The sequence below is a fragment of the Centroberyx affinis genome, unplaced genomic scaffold (assembly GCF_046629955.1).
Source record: "Centroberyx affinis isolate AG114_WGS23_722 - 3 ecotype Tasmania unplaced genomic scaffold, CSIRO-AGI_Caff_v1 ptg000025l_1, whole genome shotgun sequence".
In the NCBI taxonomy this organism is placed as follows: domain Eukaryota; kingdom Metazoa; phylum Chordata; class Actinopteri; order Beryciformes; family Berycidae; genus Centroberyx; species Centroberyx affinis.
The window spans coordinates 282,150-298,280 of record NW_027278739.1 but is presented as its reverse complement, the minus strand read 5'-3'; the positions used below and the strand labels follow the sequence as shown (position 1 = coordinate 298,280).

The following is a 16,131-nucleotide window of genomic DNA, read 5'->3' as shown; positions in this document are numbered from 1 at the left end:
TTTATTCATACGAGGAGGAGCCAAGGTCTTTTTTTTTTTTTTTTTTTTTTACACCATTATCCTTCAAGCAGCGCTCACAAAGAAGGTTTGATCCAGGAGCTATCAGGGCAGAAAGAGAGACAGGCTGAAGTGCAGAGAGAGACTGTTAGCTGCAGTCAGGCTGAGTCACACTGAGCTCCATTCAGTTCCCACAGACTCCTGAAGAGGTTTGTTGTTCCAGTGATCAACTTACCTCCCAATAGCCCCTCAGCTGCATCCTCCCATCCGCTCTCACACACACACACACACACACACACACACACATTTATTCTTTGTATTGTGCCACAATGTGTGAAGTAGTAGATATTTATTCACACAGCTGGTGTCAGCTGTGTGTCCGGTTCATACAGTGCAGTTAAAAAGAGTAATCAATCAGGTAAGATAAATGAGTTTAAAACAACATACAATGTAAATTCATAAAGAAGATACTGTAGTACTAGCGCTACTATACACATAATAATAAGCTTTATTTGTATGTAAACTTTTTTAAAACAATTAAGTGCCCAAATCAAATGAAAGCAAAACCATAAAATAAGTTAAAAGTTAAATGTGCACTATTTCTGCTTTAATGAAGGATAATATGACAAGTAAATATTAGCAGGTGTTGTTGAATGGCAGAGATTTCTGCATTCAAAAGCAGAGGAGCGGGCTGAGGCTGTGTTTCTGTTGTTAGCTCCACAACAATTACAATTTCACATTTGGCAGACGCTTTTATCCAAAGCGACTTACACATGAGATTTGCATACAACACAAGCAAGTTTCTAGATAGGAGAGAACAACGAGAGTAAGTGCTATAGAGCTAAGTTCTGGTCCAACAGGACATAGGTGCTACGAGGCAGTGCTATGAGGTAATGCATAGCTAACGTTATGCAGCTTCTGTGACTAGTTGGCCTTCTAGCTAACCAATAGCGACAATAATGGCTTGGAAATAACAATTCTGCCATTACTGAATGTTACCTAACCTCGCTAGAAAAATGTCTTACACGTTTTATAATTCATTATTTTGTTATTGTGCCCGTTAGCCTTTGTTACAGCTAACGCCTCCACGCCGCTTGTATAGAGAACATTAGGCCAAGGTCCATTAAAAAATCTGGCTATTTTTTTCTGCCCTGCATATCTGAAAAACATAGATCAGAAAATATAAGTAAGTAACCAGTAGGGTGTTCTGGTAAATTCTGCATGTAGGCTATATAATCCTCCAAACTGCTTGAAATTTAACATACCGGCACTTTTATGAGCCGGGGAAGTGGTGCTACTTGACACACAAAGTGACTCCTTACCTTCAATATGTTCCAAAAGTCCACAGACAACAGCAATCGTGGTAATGTCAGTATCCTAATCACAGCAAGCAATGCGCTAACTCGGTAAAACACTGATAGAACGTTCTTTGCTGTTGATTCTCAGACAGTCCCTTGGTATTTGCAGCCTGCGCCACTGATTCCATGGCAGTTAGCTAACATTACCATAAAATGCAACATGTCTTGTCGCATAGCAAAGCTCAGCAAGACATCAAAATAGAAAGACATAGCTTCACATTTGCAAAACTAAACATCTGTAGCTCTAACGTGAGCTTTGTGAGGACCTAAGCAAAATTACAGTTAGACAAAACAGTCACAGCCAAAAACACAAGACATTGCTAAGGTAAGGCAGTATGATGATGTAGGAATGTCTTTTATTATGTTTTTGGCTGTGACTGTTCTCCAGTTTGTAGCTTTAGGAAACAGTGGTGCACATTCATAAGTGTTGACTGAACTGTCCTGGGACACAGGAATAACATGTGAACTCTTAAAAATTGTGCCATATTTTTTGGGCTTTTTTGCCTTCATTCAATAGTCTACTAGTGCAGTGCCCGTTCAAAACAGGCGTAGGCTATCAGTCGCTTGCTTTGAGCCCCGCTGCTGCACAGAGCGCTGTTCGCTTGTTTATTCAAAGTTTATTAATATTGAACGTGTCGCGTGTCCAATCTGACACTGCATGTCCTTGGGTCCCCAGCAATACACCCCGCCAAGTGTGAAGTAGATCGGACGAACGGTTCTGGAGATATGCGAAGGACACACATACAGACAGAGATTCCTTGCTTTATAGTATGATAGTGAAGAGAGATGCCCTGTGTGAATATTTTGTGTAAAATCCATCATTCTTCTTCTTCATCTTTGAAAATTAAAAGAATGCTGTCAATGCCTCAACCTACCTTAATGGAATTGTAGTGTGGAAGGACTGGACACCTGGAACACCAACCTGAGAGGAAGATTTTATTAACAATAAGCACATTCACTATTGGTTGAATCCATTTTTCTACTGTACAATAATGCTAATATATAAATCACGCCATATAATAATCATGCAAATTTCCCAAATAAGTGCACATACTCCCCGATCTGCTCACATTATGTCTGAACTTGACCATTTCCCTCCTCTTCCAGTCTTCTCTGAGGGATGAGTGGAGTGACCAGAGGAAATAATCTTACCTAATTTGGTGGCTATCACTCTGCTGTTCAGTAGTGTCCTCCTGCACGCTGTTCATGGAGGACACAGGCCGAACCAAGATGGCACGATGCTGTGGTGTTGTGGAAGTTCCCCAATCCAATTATACTGAACAAAAAGTTAAACGCAACACTTTTGTTTTTGCTCCCATTTTTCATGAAATGTCAAAATAAAAGATCTAAGACTTTTTCTATGCACACAAAAGGCTTTTTTCTCTCAAATTTTGTTTACAAATTTGTTTAAATCCGTGTTAGTGAGCACTTCTCCTTTGCCAAGATAATCCATCCACCTGACAGGTGTGGCATATCAAGATGCTGATTAAACAGCATGATTATTGCACAGGTGTGCCTTGGGCTGGTCACAATAAAAGGCCACTCTAAAATGTGCAGTTTTATCACACAACACAATAACACAGATGTCGCAAGTTTTGACTGCAGGAATGTCCACCAGAGCCCATGTTGCAGCATGATAATGCACGGCCCCATGTTGCAAGGATCTGTACACACATAATAAATGTCTTTTTTCAAGATAAAACTGCACATTTAATATATAATCATGCTGTTTAATCAGCATCTTGATATGCCACACCGGTCAGGTGGATGGATTATCTTGGCAAAGGAGAAGTGCTCACTAACACGGATTTAAACAAATTTGTGAACAAAATTTGAGAGAAATAAGCCTTTTGTGTGTATAGAAAAAGTCTTAGATCTTTTATTTCAACTCAAGAAAAATGGGAGCAAAACCAAAAGTGTTGCGTTTATATTTTGGTTCAGTGTATATCAAAAATGGTATGGAATATCCAAAAACACGGCTTGATAACATTTGTGCTGGACTGTCCAGATATGCTGTGTGTCTGTGGCCTATATGGATAGTTGTGAAATGACCCAAGGAATCCAGGGAAAGTGGAATTTTGATTGGACTTACAGTTCAGAAGTTATAGGCAGAAACGTCCAGATACTTTTAGGGCAGAAGAAGAATCCGAACAATTGCCATAGGGCTCCAGCACCTGCGGTGCTTGGACCCCTAATAATAAAGGGCGGTAGCAACAAGACAGCAACAATAAAAAAACACAGTAGATACAAAAGGGCAAACAACAGGAATCATAATGAAAAACAAGGACATTCAGATATGTCATTAAGATGCAGGCTGTGTGTTTATTCACTCTTGTGAATGATGAAGCCTCATAGATTCTGTTCATTTATTGAGCCCTATTTGTCAAAGTGTTGTTTGTGTGATTCAAAAACATGAGCAGCTGTCTAGCAGAGAAGCAGCCAGACAGATTTGATTAAAGACAGACCACAACGGGCTGTTAAATGATGGATACATACATCTCTGTTTCTGGTTCAGCATCTGCTTGACATATCACATCACAAATAATATGGGTATAACCAACAATAATTAGTGACGGTGCGTAAGATGAGATTAAAATGAAAATGTCAGCGGGAATTGATTCTTATTCCAGTCGTCGTATCGCAGTAACAGAAGGAGTCGTGAATTATTTGCATTGAATGAAACAAGGCACTGAAGGGAAGGAACAGACTCCTCCAGCAGATGAGAGAAATTCATTTCTTTTCAACGCATTTTGGTGAGAATGTGAGCTTTAAAGGGACATTCCCCCCCCGGATCCTCTTACCCTGTTAGATCTCATCAATCTGTGATGCTCAATGCACTCCAGGAGTTATTTTGTGATGTTGAAGTGTTGTAATTTACCTTTTTTTTTGGGTGTAACCAGTTTCCCTCAACCTGCCTCATCTACTTCTATTTAAGTTAGTGATTTTCCTACATTTCCCAGAGTACCTTTCGGCAACCCCCAGAGAAGGGGCGTGGACTTGTTGCTTTCAATCAAAGGTGGGCGTATGGGCATATAGCTTGAAAGTGTGATCATTCATTCGGAGAGTTCTTCCAGTTGAGAAACAGTGGAAGTGGAGAGACAACAATGCTGTGGTGTACAGTGCCACGTTGTTCAATTCCATGACTTTCCCATGACTAAGTTGGAGGGCATCCATGACCTAAACATTTGATTCCTTCCTGTTTTGTTAATATTGTTTTTCTAAAGGGCTAAACTGTCTGGTTTCCACTACGTCGGGCTGAAAACCACCAATTAATGCAATGAACCCACTTCCTTCTTGAGGAAAGCTCCAATATCCACTACACACAGTTCAGGATCCAGGGTGACAGCATTATCTATCCATCCTTCTTGTCCAACAATCCCAAACCAATGTTCTAAGGCCATATTGTTCATTAAAACGAATGGACCAGTACTTGCCATCAGATGATACTTAATTTTAGTGCTTGGAATCAGCATCGGTAATGCAAAAGTGTCATCAGTGCGTCTCTACTACCAAGTTTAGTCCAGCGTTCTTCTTTGTCCCTCCAAATGCAGGTAGAGATTCTTGGAGGATAAGTGCAGTTTAGATCTTTTTCCTGATTGTCGAAGGAAGAATGGGAAGGAGGAAGGAGGAAGAAGGAAGAATAACACAGCAACAGTAATGGACTTGGTCAGGCATTTCATATTACCCATATTGCCTTAAGGCATTATGAAATTATGGCCTATTCAACCATTTAATTCTCAAAGCTGAATATATCCGAGGTTATATTTAAATGACATGATTGCATTTAGCTAAACCGAATTAAAGGAGAACTGAAATATCGCTTGGGTCCTTCTCTTTAGTGAAGGGAGAGAGTGTCAGACCGCCGTGATTCATAAGTGCAAGGTCTGTATTCGTTGTCTAAATAATACGCACTCAAGCACAACCGTTCATTCTGAATTCAGTGGCTGACAGAGAAAAGCCAGTGAACTTTGGGGGTCTAAGAACAGGCCAACAAGGTTGATGGACAATATGAAAGCGGACATATTTAGATCTATATGGGTTTTTGAAAGCCATACTCATGCATACTTACATTAATATTTTAATACAACCACTAATGTATTTATGAATGCTTGTGTGGAATCTGATCAATATGTTGTGTTAGAATCAGTTCAGGTTAAGGTCTTCCCATAGACAACCAGTGCAGTATTGATCAATTCTAAAATAAATATGTAATCAATCAAACTGCATCATATCAGAGGTGAGCAACACTGACTGGGCCAGATCTGATTTTTAATAAAAAGGACAGTATCACACAATTTAACCGCAAACACACATCAGTCTAACCCTCATTTTATTTGTAAGATTTGAAACCAGTTGTCTCCCTTCACCTCTGTTCCCTCCTCTCCTACCTGGCTGCCTTCTTAGCTAACCCCATCTATCATCATCACTACATGAAGGGAAGAGCCTCACTTTCACACAGCATGGAAACAATAGCTTTGCTTCCATCCAACTGTCAAGCAAAATTTGAGAAATGTCACAGAATTAAAAGCAAATTAGTGTGTTTCCATTGGCTGGGTTGAAGTGAATAAATCAGCTTCCTGAACGGTGGAAAACATTCATGAGAAAAATTGATTGCTCAATATAATTAATGAGAAATTTGTTGCTTTTGTTCTGTGTTAAGTTAATGTTGGCTATATTTCAGGCTGTCTGAAGATGGAAAAAAAAAAAATACACTTCATATTTGAATGCACTAGTCATACATTGATGATGGAGACTCTTTGAGGTTGCAGTAGACAATGAGTATGAAGGTTGCCATCATTATTTGTATTTTCATCGCTATTTATCTAATTTCTATTCCTATTTATTGAATTTCTTCGACTAAAAATCTTTTCTGCCTCAAGCCAGTGTAAAAACCTCTTTTTATGACATGAAATTTGATCAAATTTTGTCATGTCTTAATTCACTCAAAAAAGTATAAAAATCACTTTGATGAAAACCCTGCTAACATACTCAGTAGGCTGGACAATCTCATTCATACCTTTACTGGGTGTTCCTCTTCTGTTCAGCAGTCAGGAATTTAAGAGGTAGCAGAACGCCCTACCAACATGCTGCATCCTTATTAAATGAGACGCCGTTTTCCTACAACACAGTAAAACAATAATGAGATAAGACACATAACTTCCATGCATCCTTTATTCCGTTATAAGCATTAAAACATACAGTGTGCTGCCTTTTCGCAACAACACCCACATGAATGACATTAATCTGTTTTACGGCACATTTAAGGCTTTTATTTCATCTGTTTTACACACTATTACCAAAATCTGACTCTACTAGCTTTTTCTGCATTTCATTTGCATATCGTGATTCCAGTGTTAAAATCAAGAAGACTAGAACGGCCCTTCGTCGGGGCTTATATGTATAGAGAAGATATTGAAGTATACCATTACACAGGATTATCGTACAAACCAGCTTCAGAGACAGTGTAAATCTATCAACATTTATACTGGAAAACCTCGTAAAAATGTCAGTATCAAAACAATAATTAGGACTAAAGCAGGGTTTTCGTTTCCTTTAAAAAGAGGAGCTAGAGTAAATAGACTAGAGATGGTCGAGGGGCTCGTCTTCCAAAAACGTTGGCCCGACATTAGCTATGATGAGAAAACACTAAAACCCAACTGACAAACCACCTCACAGCAATACACGGATCAATCAAACGATTATCACAAGTTGCTATGCAAATATCCTTCAAATACAATCCTTCTTTGAAAATGCGGTAGTGTTTCACTTTTCTTTTTTTTCTTCATTTGCGAGTGGCAAAAGACAATATGAGTCAAATACAGTTGATGCGAGCTGAAATGTCCACCACTATGAGAAGTGATTTGCATGCGTTGCTTATTTCCACAGCATCCCGTTCCTCTTCGTGGTTCGTTCAGACGTCTTTGGAGTTAGAGCTGGGATGAGAGCAAACTAATACAGGGGCTCAGCGGACAATGGTGTTGGTAAAAGAGTACATCCATGGCTATTCCCTCCCCGACTGCAGACGGGGAGGGACGCGGCTGAAAAAAAAAAGGGGGACTGACGCGTGATCAGACTGAATTTGGTTTTAGTACCTTGCTGTTGTTTCAGTATTCCCCAAACTGTCTGGTTTTCACAGTGATCGACTGATTGACTGACCGATTCCTCCAACGGATAGCAGCAGTTGTCGCTTCTCCTGAAGACCACGAGAGCCCCGCTGCGGTCGACAGGAACGTTTGGGTGAAATGTCCACAGACATAAGGCTTCGTTTGTAGTGTGAAATGACTTGATAAATACGCAGACACCCGAACATCGCCGACAGCATGTTGACGCTGACAATCTTCAAATGGAACAGATTCACAGATCAATGAGGGAACATCTACACATTGCAAGCGCTCTTCTCTTCCATCCACAGGTAAGCCCAGCACCATGCTCCCTGGCTTCAGTTTACAGTACAGAGTCAAGTGTGTTTCTGTTTGAAACAGCTGTCAAGTGTTATTATTACCACAAGATCTCCAGTTAACAAGAGCATAGCTCCAATACGTGCTGTTCTCTCTCGTATGGAGGGGAAAACACGCCAAACTCCATTCAACAACTGGGTGATTCAATGTTGCCTTGTGTAATGGCAAATGTACACACCTGGTGGAACATGACTTTAAGATGCAATAAATAAGGTTTTACTACCCCATAGCACAAAATAAGCATATCTGCGGAGGGCTGATAAGGTTGATGATCAGTAAAAAGACTCAACAATGACTTCACCAGGTGCTGAGACTTCTGGCTCTCAAAACTCACTTTCCATCCCCCTACCCACGACATTTTGTTCTCAAGCCAACAACGCAAATGACAAAGCAGTCTGTTCGAACTACCTAGCTTACTCATCTCTTTGGAAAAATGTGACTATTATTTGTGTCAATCAAAGGCCACTGTAAGCTGTGCCAGAGACCGGTCAATATTGTTGCAAGGGTTTGTTATGATCGCCTGGTAAATTCGGCATACATCCACCAAGCAGAACTTATTTCAATAAAATGTACTGAAATATTTCACACGGCTAACTACTGCCCTCCATGGCATATTTAGGTGAGAATAACAGGTGAACCAATTCTAAAAGTTTGAATTTGATTAAAATAAGTGCTGAGTGTATGCTGAATTTACCAGTGGCTCCAAACGATTAGTTCAGGTATGTGTGTTTGCCGATAAGCAAGGCAACATTTAATAGACAGATTTTTTACTGGAGTTTGGTGTTACCTTCTCTCCATACAAGAGAACAGCAGGTATCGGGGCTACCAAGAGCACTGCTACAAAGGCCAGATGCACAGGGGTGCACTCTGGGTAATGGAGTTTTTAAACACACACACAAACACACGCCTTCAAAAACAAAATTAGGATTTTGTTTTTCTCGCGATTAAGAAAAACATGGAATGCCAATAAGATAACAAAAAAAATCCCAACATATACATATTGAAACATAGAAAAATGATTACCTGAAAATATCTGCACATTAAAAGTGCATTTGTTTTAATCAACCCTGAATGGTAACTTAAAAATACAGAAAAAAAGTAAAAAACTTCAATTGTGTTTCTTGAGGTGCAAAATTTGATAATTCTTCACCAGGTATAAAAGAATACAAAAATCAAGCATGAGCATTGCAAAGCCTCTCAGTCGAAAGGAAAGGAGCGATTGTGTGTGAGATAGAGGAAAGAATAAGTAAAGTAAAATCCGACAGGTTGAAACTCTGGCATCAGAGTGGGAATCCTTCGCTCCACACGGAGAGGGTTGGAGAGGGAGATAGAGAGTGAGGAGAGGAAAAGAAGGACAGAGAGGCTGAGTGAGCTGGAGTGGGAAATGAATCCGGATTGAGGAGCGAGTGCAATCACTGACTGGGCCCATGCTCGTTGGCAAACTGGGTCCAGTCCACATGTATGAGCACCACCCAGGGTTTGGGGAGACAAGTTGAGCCTAAGCTACACCTTGCCTGGTCTGGCCGAACCCACGGCTGCACCTCAACAATCCAAAACCACCTCCTCTTCCACTCTCTTTTACATTCCCACTCTGAAGTGGCTCCCAGGACCGAGGAGAGTGGTGTGATCAGTTTCGTTCCGTCCTGTCCGATCCGCTAAGAGAAAGAGAGGGAGTTGGGGGAGAAGAGGAGGAGGAGGAGGAGGAGGAGGAGGCTTCCGGAGCCGTGTCGAGGTGAAGCCTGGCCCGAGTGCTCGCCTTCCCTCAGGAGGTGGGAAGCTCAAAGGAGATGAACTGTTTGAGTCTCTCCAGGTACTGGGCGTAGAGCTCGATGTCGTTGTGGCCGGCCCCCTCCACCCAGAGGGGCTCCACGGCGCGGGGGCAGCGCTCGTACATGGCCAGGCCGTGGGAGAAGTCGATCACCTCGTCCTCAGTGCCGTGGATCACCAGCACCGGCGACGCCACCTTGGACACCTTGTCAATGCTGCCGGAGGTGAAGAGAGACAGAAAGGTTAAGGTTAGCATTACTGCAGAAGAAAGAGATAGAGAACATGGCAAATAAGAAGAGTAGAGTTTGACTGATGGGCTTTTCACAGCCGACAAAGAAACCAATATTTTTGGCCTGAAACTGCCAACAGCTGATATTTTGTGCCAATGTTCAATATTTTTGAACATTGGGTGGAAAAGCCTCCAGCATTTAGACCATCATGGGACACTAAAACTCTCAATTGAAACAGAGGAAGAGGATAAGATAAGACTTTATTGTCCGTTCACACAAAAATTTGTCTTGCATCGCATGCTCCAACAATCATCAACACATAAAAAGAATCTGACATCTGACATAAAGACATCTGACATAAAAAGAACATCTGTTGTCATGCACACACATACATAAACCCGTACACGCATCCTATGATCACTGTCCCTGTGTGTGTGGGTGGTTGCATAGTCCAAGTGAGAATGTATGTGTGTGTGTGTGTGTGTGGGAGTGGGTGTATGATCACAGTCCGTGTGTTTGGGGGGGGGGGGGGGGGGGGGGGGGGTCACAGTCCAAGTGTGGGGGAGTGAGGAACAAATGGATGAACAAAGGATGATGCTGATAAACAGGAATACAGGATAACACTACTACTAATAATAATGTATTCATGCATACATGTGGAATCCGATCGAAATGTCCAGTTCAGGTGAAGGGCTTCCATTACGTTACAATACGTCATTCAGCTTTTGTCCAAAGCCAATTACAATAAGTACATTTTCATTTCATTTACATTTTCTATGGCTTCCCATAGACGACCAGTGTGGCATCCTTGAATTTTATTCCTGCAATTACAATAACTATATAATCACACAACAGATATCAGAGGTGGACGACACTGACTGGACGATATCTGAGTTTTAATAAAAGGTCAAAATCAACCTCAAATGGGACAACATTGGACATCTAACCCTTCAGAGAGACTGGCAAACAGAGAGGAGCAAGGAGTACTAAAGAGGAGGAAGGAGAATGCAAAAGGAAATACTGGTGTCGTTAGTTAAAGGACTTCCTTCTTGGGTTGGAGTCACTGTTACGCCAATAAATGCATTTATCCATACCATATCAAGAGAAATGAGCCTCCTTTTAGGCGTGTGCTATATTTCTATCTTGTGGCAGTGGCACAGCAGGGCTTTGCTGCTGAAAGACTGCTTTACACCGCAGGACAAAAAGCTATTAACGATAAATAAAAACCACACCTCATCACTGTCCAACGGCCTGTATGGCAGCGGCAAAATATTATAATGCACCAGCAGTTCCAGTCAACAGACAATGTCTCGGTGCAAACAACAGGAGATGGAAGTGTGAATGAGTTTATGCATAACACACACACACACACACACACACACACACACTCTGAATGAGCTAAATGATGATCAGCTCTTTCTTGTTGCCTCTGTGGAGAGATCTCTATGCAAACCTCCAGTGCCTGCTATGCATACTAATTCCTTGCTAATCGCCCTAGCCCATAACTAGGTGTAGTAGCTCAGCCTCGGCGGTGCCCTGCTATTCAGATAGAGGTTAGTTGGAAGATTAGCGCAGGGAAATCATCGTGAGCTAATTGCATTCCAGATGGAATAAAACTATTATCCTGTTCACTTCACAGCTGGGATGTACAGACAGAAAGACGACAGACATGGCCGTCACATGCACAGATAATCTCTCCAGCATATGTACAGCAAATGTGAGTGCATTCAGAGGGGGGAGTAAATTACCTCCTTTGCACACATGTAAACACTCTTAGGGTTAGACTAACATATTGGCTTTTTATTAGGAATCAGATAGGGCCCAGTCAGTGTTGTCCACCTCCTATACGATGGAGGTTCCTCCCTGAACATAGCTAGCGAATGTGTTTTTATTACATAAAACATTAAAACTTTTCTTTTCAAACTTGCTTTCCCCTTCTGGTCTAGTTTTCCTGGACCCGCTTGTGTCTGCGAAGCGCGGAAATACACTATTTTGACTCAAACTATTCACAATAAAGACATAGGAAATCAACGTATTAACTGATCTCTTTATTTACTGTGCCATAAATTTCAGTTTCCCGATTGAAACCAATGAATGAATGAATTATGTATTTGCCTAACTTTATTTTCTCTGGGTTAGATTGTTCTGTAGCCTAATTTGTTGTCTTGTCAGCTCTGTGCCTATAAATTAATTTAAAAAGTAACCTATTTGTTGTGCCAGGAGTTCATTTTCCTGATTGAAGCCACTGACTGAAACAAAAAACAGTGAGACCAATTAAAATATTAAAAAGAAACCTACATTCCGGTTGATGCATGGCTCACCCATAACTGAGGTAAGACAGACATATTTCCTAAATGCTTAATGCTAGACCGTCCAAACTTCACATAGCTGTTAGCAAGGGGCCCCAGAGTGCGTCAGACCACATTTGACCATGCTGAATGGCGCCACCATTAGGACAAATTGCCAATTTTTGGCAATGGCAATATGTCAGGCACCATTTCACCCGCAGTTGCGGGACAGTCAGGGAAATGTTCTATCTTTGAGATGTAGAACTTTCCCAAAATGATGAATCAATGATGAATCGATCTTAGACCTCACTAATGGCCGCTTGCAGCTATATTTTTGGATTGAAGCTGCTGACAGCTGATTTTTGTGCCAATATTCTATGTCTTTAAATTTAACCATATTCGTGCCAAGAAATTTGAAAGAATCATGAGTATTCAGTGTTTCCCCCAGAATGTCATTCTGTCAGGGTGGAAAAGCCTCTGACACTGCATTTAGACCATCATGGAACACTAAAACTCTCCATCTTCACTAAAAATCTCCAAGCACAGGATACGACTACTAGTAATTACATACTCATGCATACTTAAGTGGAATCCGATCAAATGTCACATTAGAATCAATTGATGTTAAGGTCTTCCCATAGGCAGCCAGTGTAGTATTGACAAATTCTATAATAAATATATAATCAAACTGCATCACATCCATCATATCAGAGGTGCAACACACTCAATTTTTTTTATAAAAGTCCGCCAATATATCGGCAACCCGGTTATATTGGTCTAACCCTACTTCACAGACCATGGGTGTTGTGGCTGAAGTGCTTAAGTATACACACCTGCATACACACACACAGGAAATCCTGGTGAAACCTGTGGCACTGAAGTAGAAATAGAAGTTGGTGCTGGGAGGGAGGGAGATTATAAAGTATTGTTGGAAGAATCAACATTCCCAACCCCCATCCCTCAGCTGTTTCAGCTGTGAAACAACTTGCCCAATGTAACGCACACATGTTTACATCACACACAAACAAGCGCATATGTACACTCTTATCTTACAAACACATTTTCCCCGGAACCTACACTTAATATTCCTAGCCATGCTACACTGCAGCCTACAAATCTGTGGAGACGCAGCAGACTCATTAAACTTTAACATTGTCTGACTGTTCATAACTCGTTCACACATGGGTTCTCCACTGGGGTTGCATGACACTTCAATACCGACCATGTCTCATGGTGCCAATCCTTGGCTCTGATGTAGCCCAAGTATCACAGTTCATGGTCCAAACAGGACAGCAGTTCATGCTGATGCTGCGTTTGTCATGCAAAACACGTAATGGTCCTGGTTAGTGTGGCATTTTGTGCTGTTAGCCTGCTTTAGTATCTTGGATTGTATACAATCAGAAGTTTGGCCGACAGGATTGTGCATGTGGGAATTGTGATTTCTTCCTCCACTCCAACTTCAGCGTTAGCCAATTACTGACTCCTTTCCAGCTGGCTACTTGAATAGCAGTTTTGGTCATATTAACATTAGGGGCTTTGTTGTTGCATATCAGACACTTAAATCGAGACTTCAATTAATTTGGTTTTAGTGCTGCGCCAGAGCAGGAGAAAGTAGCAGAAGTAGTAGTAGTAGACAGACTTCTAATTTGAAAACAAAAAATATGTATGCCGCAAACTGCTCAAATGTGTTTGAATGTGTGCTAGGTAACAGCTTGACACCTGAGTGATGTGAAAAATTGCTCAACACTCAGATAAAAGGTGAACATAAGTTCAATGCCACCCAAGAGTGCATTGCCTGACTCGCCAGTTTGAGTCGATACACTGCACTGACTGGCAAGAATGATTAATTAAGCAAAAAGTTACAATAGGTTCTGGTATACTTACATTAAATCACAGTTGAGGTGCCTTGTCTACTCCATGTGCGGACAGTCAGCTTTTTGTTTAGTTGTTACATACTGTGTTCCACTTTCCAGCATAGTTTAGATTTGTGATTCTGGTAGTCTGTGGCAGAGGGTTTCATCCATCTAATGTGGTTTACAGCCTATTGTATTCATCTACCTAATACCAATTGCAGTCACTTGTTATATACCAATGCTCAACACCACAAATCATAACTAAACTGGAAAGTAAACCATACGGTTTGTGAGCTAAACATTAAAAAGTCAATGGAATTAATGCATGAAAAGACCCCAAAATAGAGCGTATTCATCATAGTTTTCCTGGCTGGCTACTCAGTCTGCTTGTGGAAAACACAGAGTTGTTGGACGGTCAACTCTAATTGTTTTTTCCTCCATCCCTCTGCCACACCAACAACTGCTCATTGTATTTCACCTGCTTGCAGTCCTCTGTGTCCTATGTGGGTACAACAGCAAATAAATACTCACTGACATGCACCCATAACATCATAACCTCCCAGGTTTTCAGTAATAGCCTGGATTATTGTGACTAGTTTAAATGTCAAATAGTTAGTTTATGCAGGTCTAGATCCAATTATGTTAAAATCCAACCTGGCAAATAGAAAAAGCAGTATCAAATGTCCAAGCGCCTTTACTTTGCATTTCAGCTACAATTCTCACTGTGCCTAGCTACACTTGGTCAGCACACAAATTAGGTGGGATACATAATAGGTCAAATTGGTAGGTGTCAAAGTAGACAAAATCTAAATGAGTGTAAGACAAAATTCAAAGTGTTAATGTCTCCCATCAACCTAAACATTAAACAGCATAGGCTTGCTTACTCAAAATCCTGTCTGTTTTTCCCGTTCCCTCCGTTTACCATCAATCATCTCCACTCCACGTTCCTGTCAGCTGTGCTTTTATTGCCTCCAGATTCAGCCATCTTCTTAATCAATCCAATTCTATGGTCAGTGCCAAGTAATAATCTGACACAAACCGGGCAGTGTGACAGACTAGCATGTCGGTAGATATTTTGGAAACATTTCTAGGATGTTTCCTGAGAGGACGAGATGGGACACAGCAAAACGTCCTGTACTCTTTATTTAATTTGGGTTTGCAAAATTTCAGTTTATATCTCGGCCGTGGCCTTGCAAGTTCAGAGAGCTCGATAGATGAGTCAGGAGTCTGATACATGCTCGCAATTTTACATGGGCTGACTTTCTGGCCAATCAGAAAGCCGTTTTTTTTTTTTAATAGAACACAATTTTCAGGGACCCACTTTTTGCTCTAGGCTGTTGAGTTGCAGCTAGTGGTGAAAATTATTGAGAAAGTTGCCCACTGGGTCTTTAAAAAACAGAATCATTCTCTGGATGTGTTTTTCCACCTTCATTCATACTTGACAAATGCTTTGAGACAGACATTTCTCCTGGCGGTGGTACAGTGGTAAAACCAAGTGAAGCAAAATGAGGATAGAGGTCTGGGTCTGACCTCTCCCCTCACTTTGCTTCACTTTGTTTTACCGCTGTCCTGCCTCCAGTAGAAATGTGGGTCTAGGGGAAAAAAAAAAAAAAGTTATTTTAGGTACGGCACCACACACACACAAAATAGTGAGGCGTCCCAAGGCTAGAGACTAAGACTAAGGACAAGGACACGTTAAACTGGTAATCTGTGAGTTCCTATTGATTTGTTCTCCATCTTTGGTGTTAAGTTCTCATTGCTGTGGTGTTTCTTCACCTGTCAATCAAACAGTGTGTCCAGTACTGTGACGTCTTCTTCCTTGGATTTTCTGCTAATGCAGTTTGAGTTTCTCTTTTCTTTGTCTGTTCAGCCATGGTGGCTATCACTGCTCATGCTAACTACCCAGTTCTTCTTCTGTTTATTCCAAACAAACCAGATATGTAAAACGCAAGATTTACCGCCTGTAAGGTCTCAGGTTTGATCCCAGTAAGAGTTATGTGTCCTGTCCAAGTGTCCTTGAGCAAGACACTGAACCCTTAACCTGCTCACTCACTGCACGTCAGCCTGGATAAGAGTGTCAAAACAGAAACTGTAAATGTTCGGCTCAGAATAGGAATAAGACACAAAGAGAAACAAAAAGTGAGAGACAGAGTAACAGTAGTGTGGTACCCTGTTGCTTT

The 16,131-nt window shown here is 41.2% G+C and overlaps 1 protein-coding gene across 1 annotated transcript in view; it reads right to left on the bottom strand.

Moving 5' to 3' along the window:
* Nucleotides 1–6,524: 6,524 nt before the first annotated feature.
* abhd17c (abhydrolase domain containing 17C, depalmitoylase) overlaps nucleotides 6,525–16,131 on the bottom strand; it is a 35,040-nt gene continuing 25,433 nt past the window's right edge. The window contains exon 3 of the mRNA XM_071515086.1: nucleotides 6,525–9,795. Coding sequence (XP_071371187.1) covers nucleotides 9,576–9,795 — 220 coding nt within the window. The 3' untranslated portion in view covers nucleotides 6,525–9,575. The remainder of the gene's footprint in view (nucleotides 9,796–16,131) is intronic.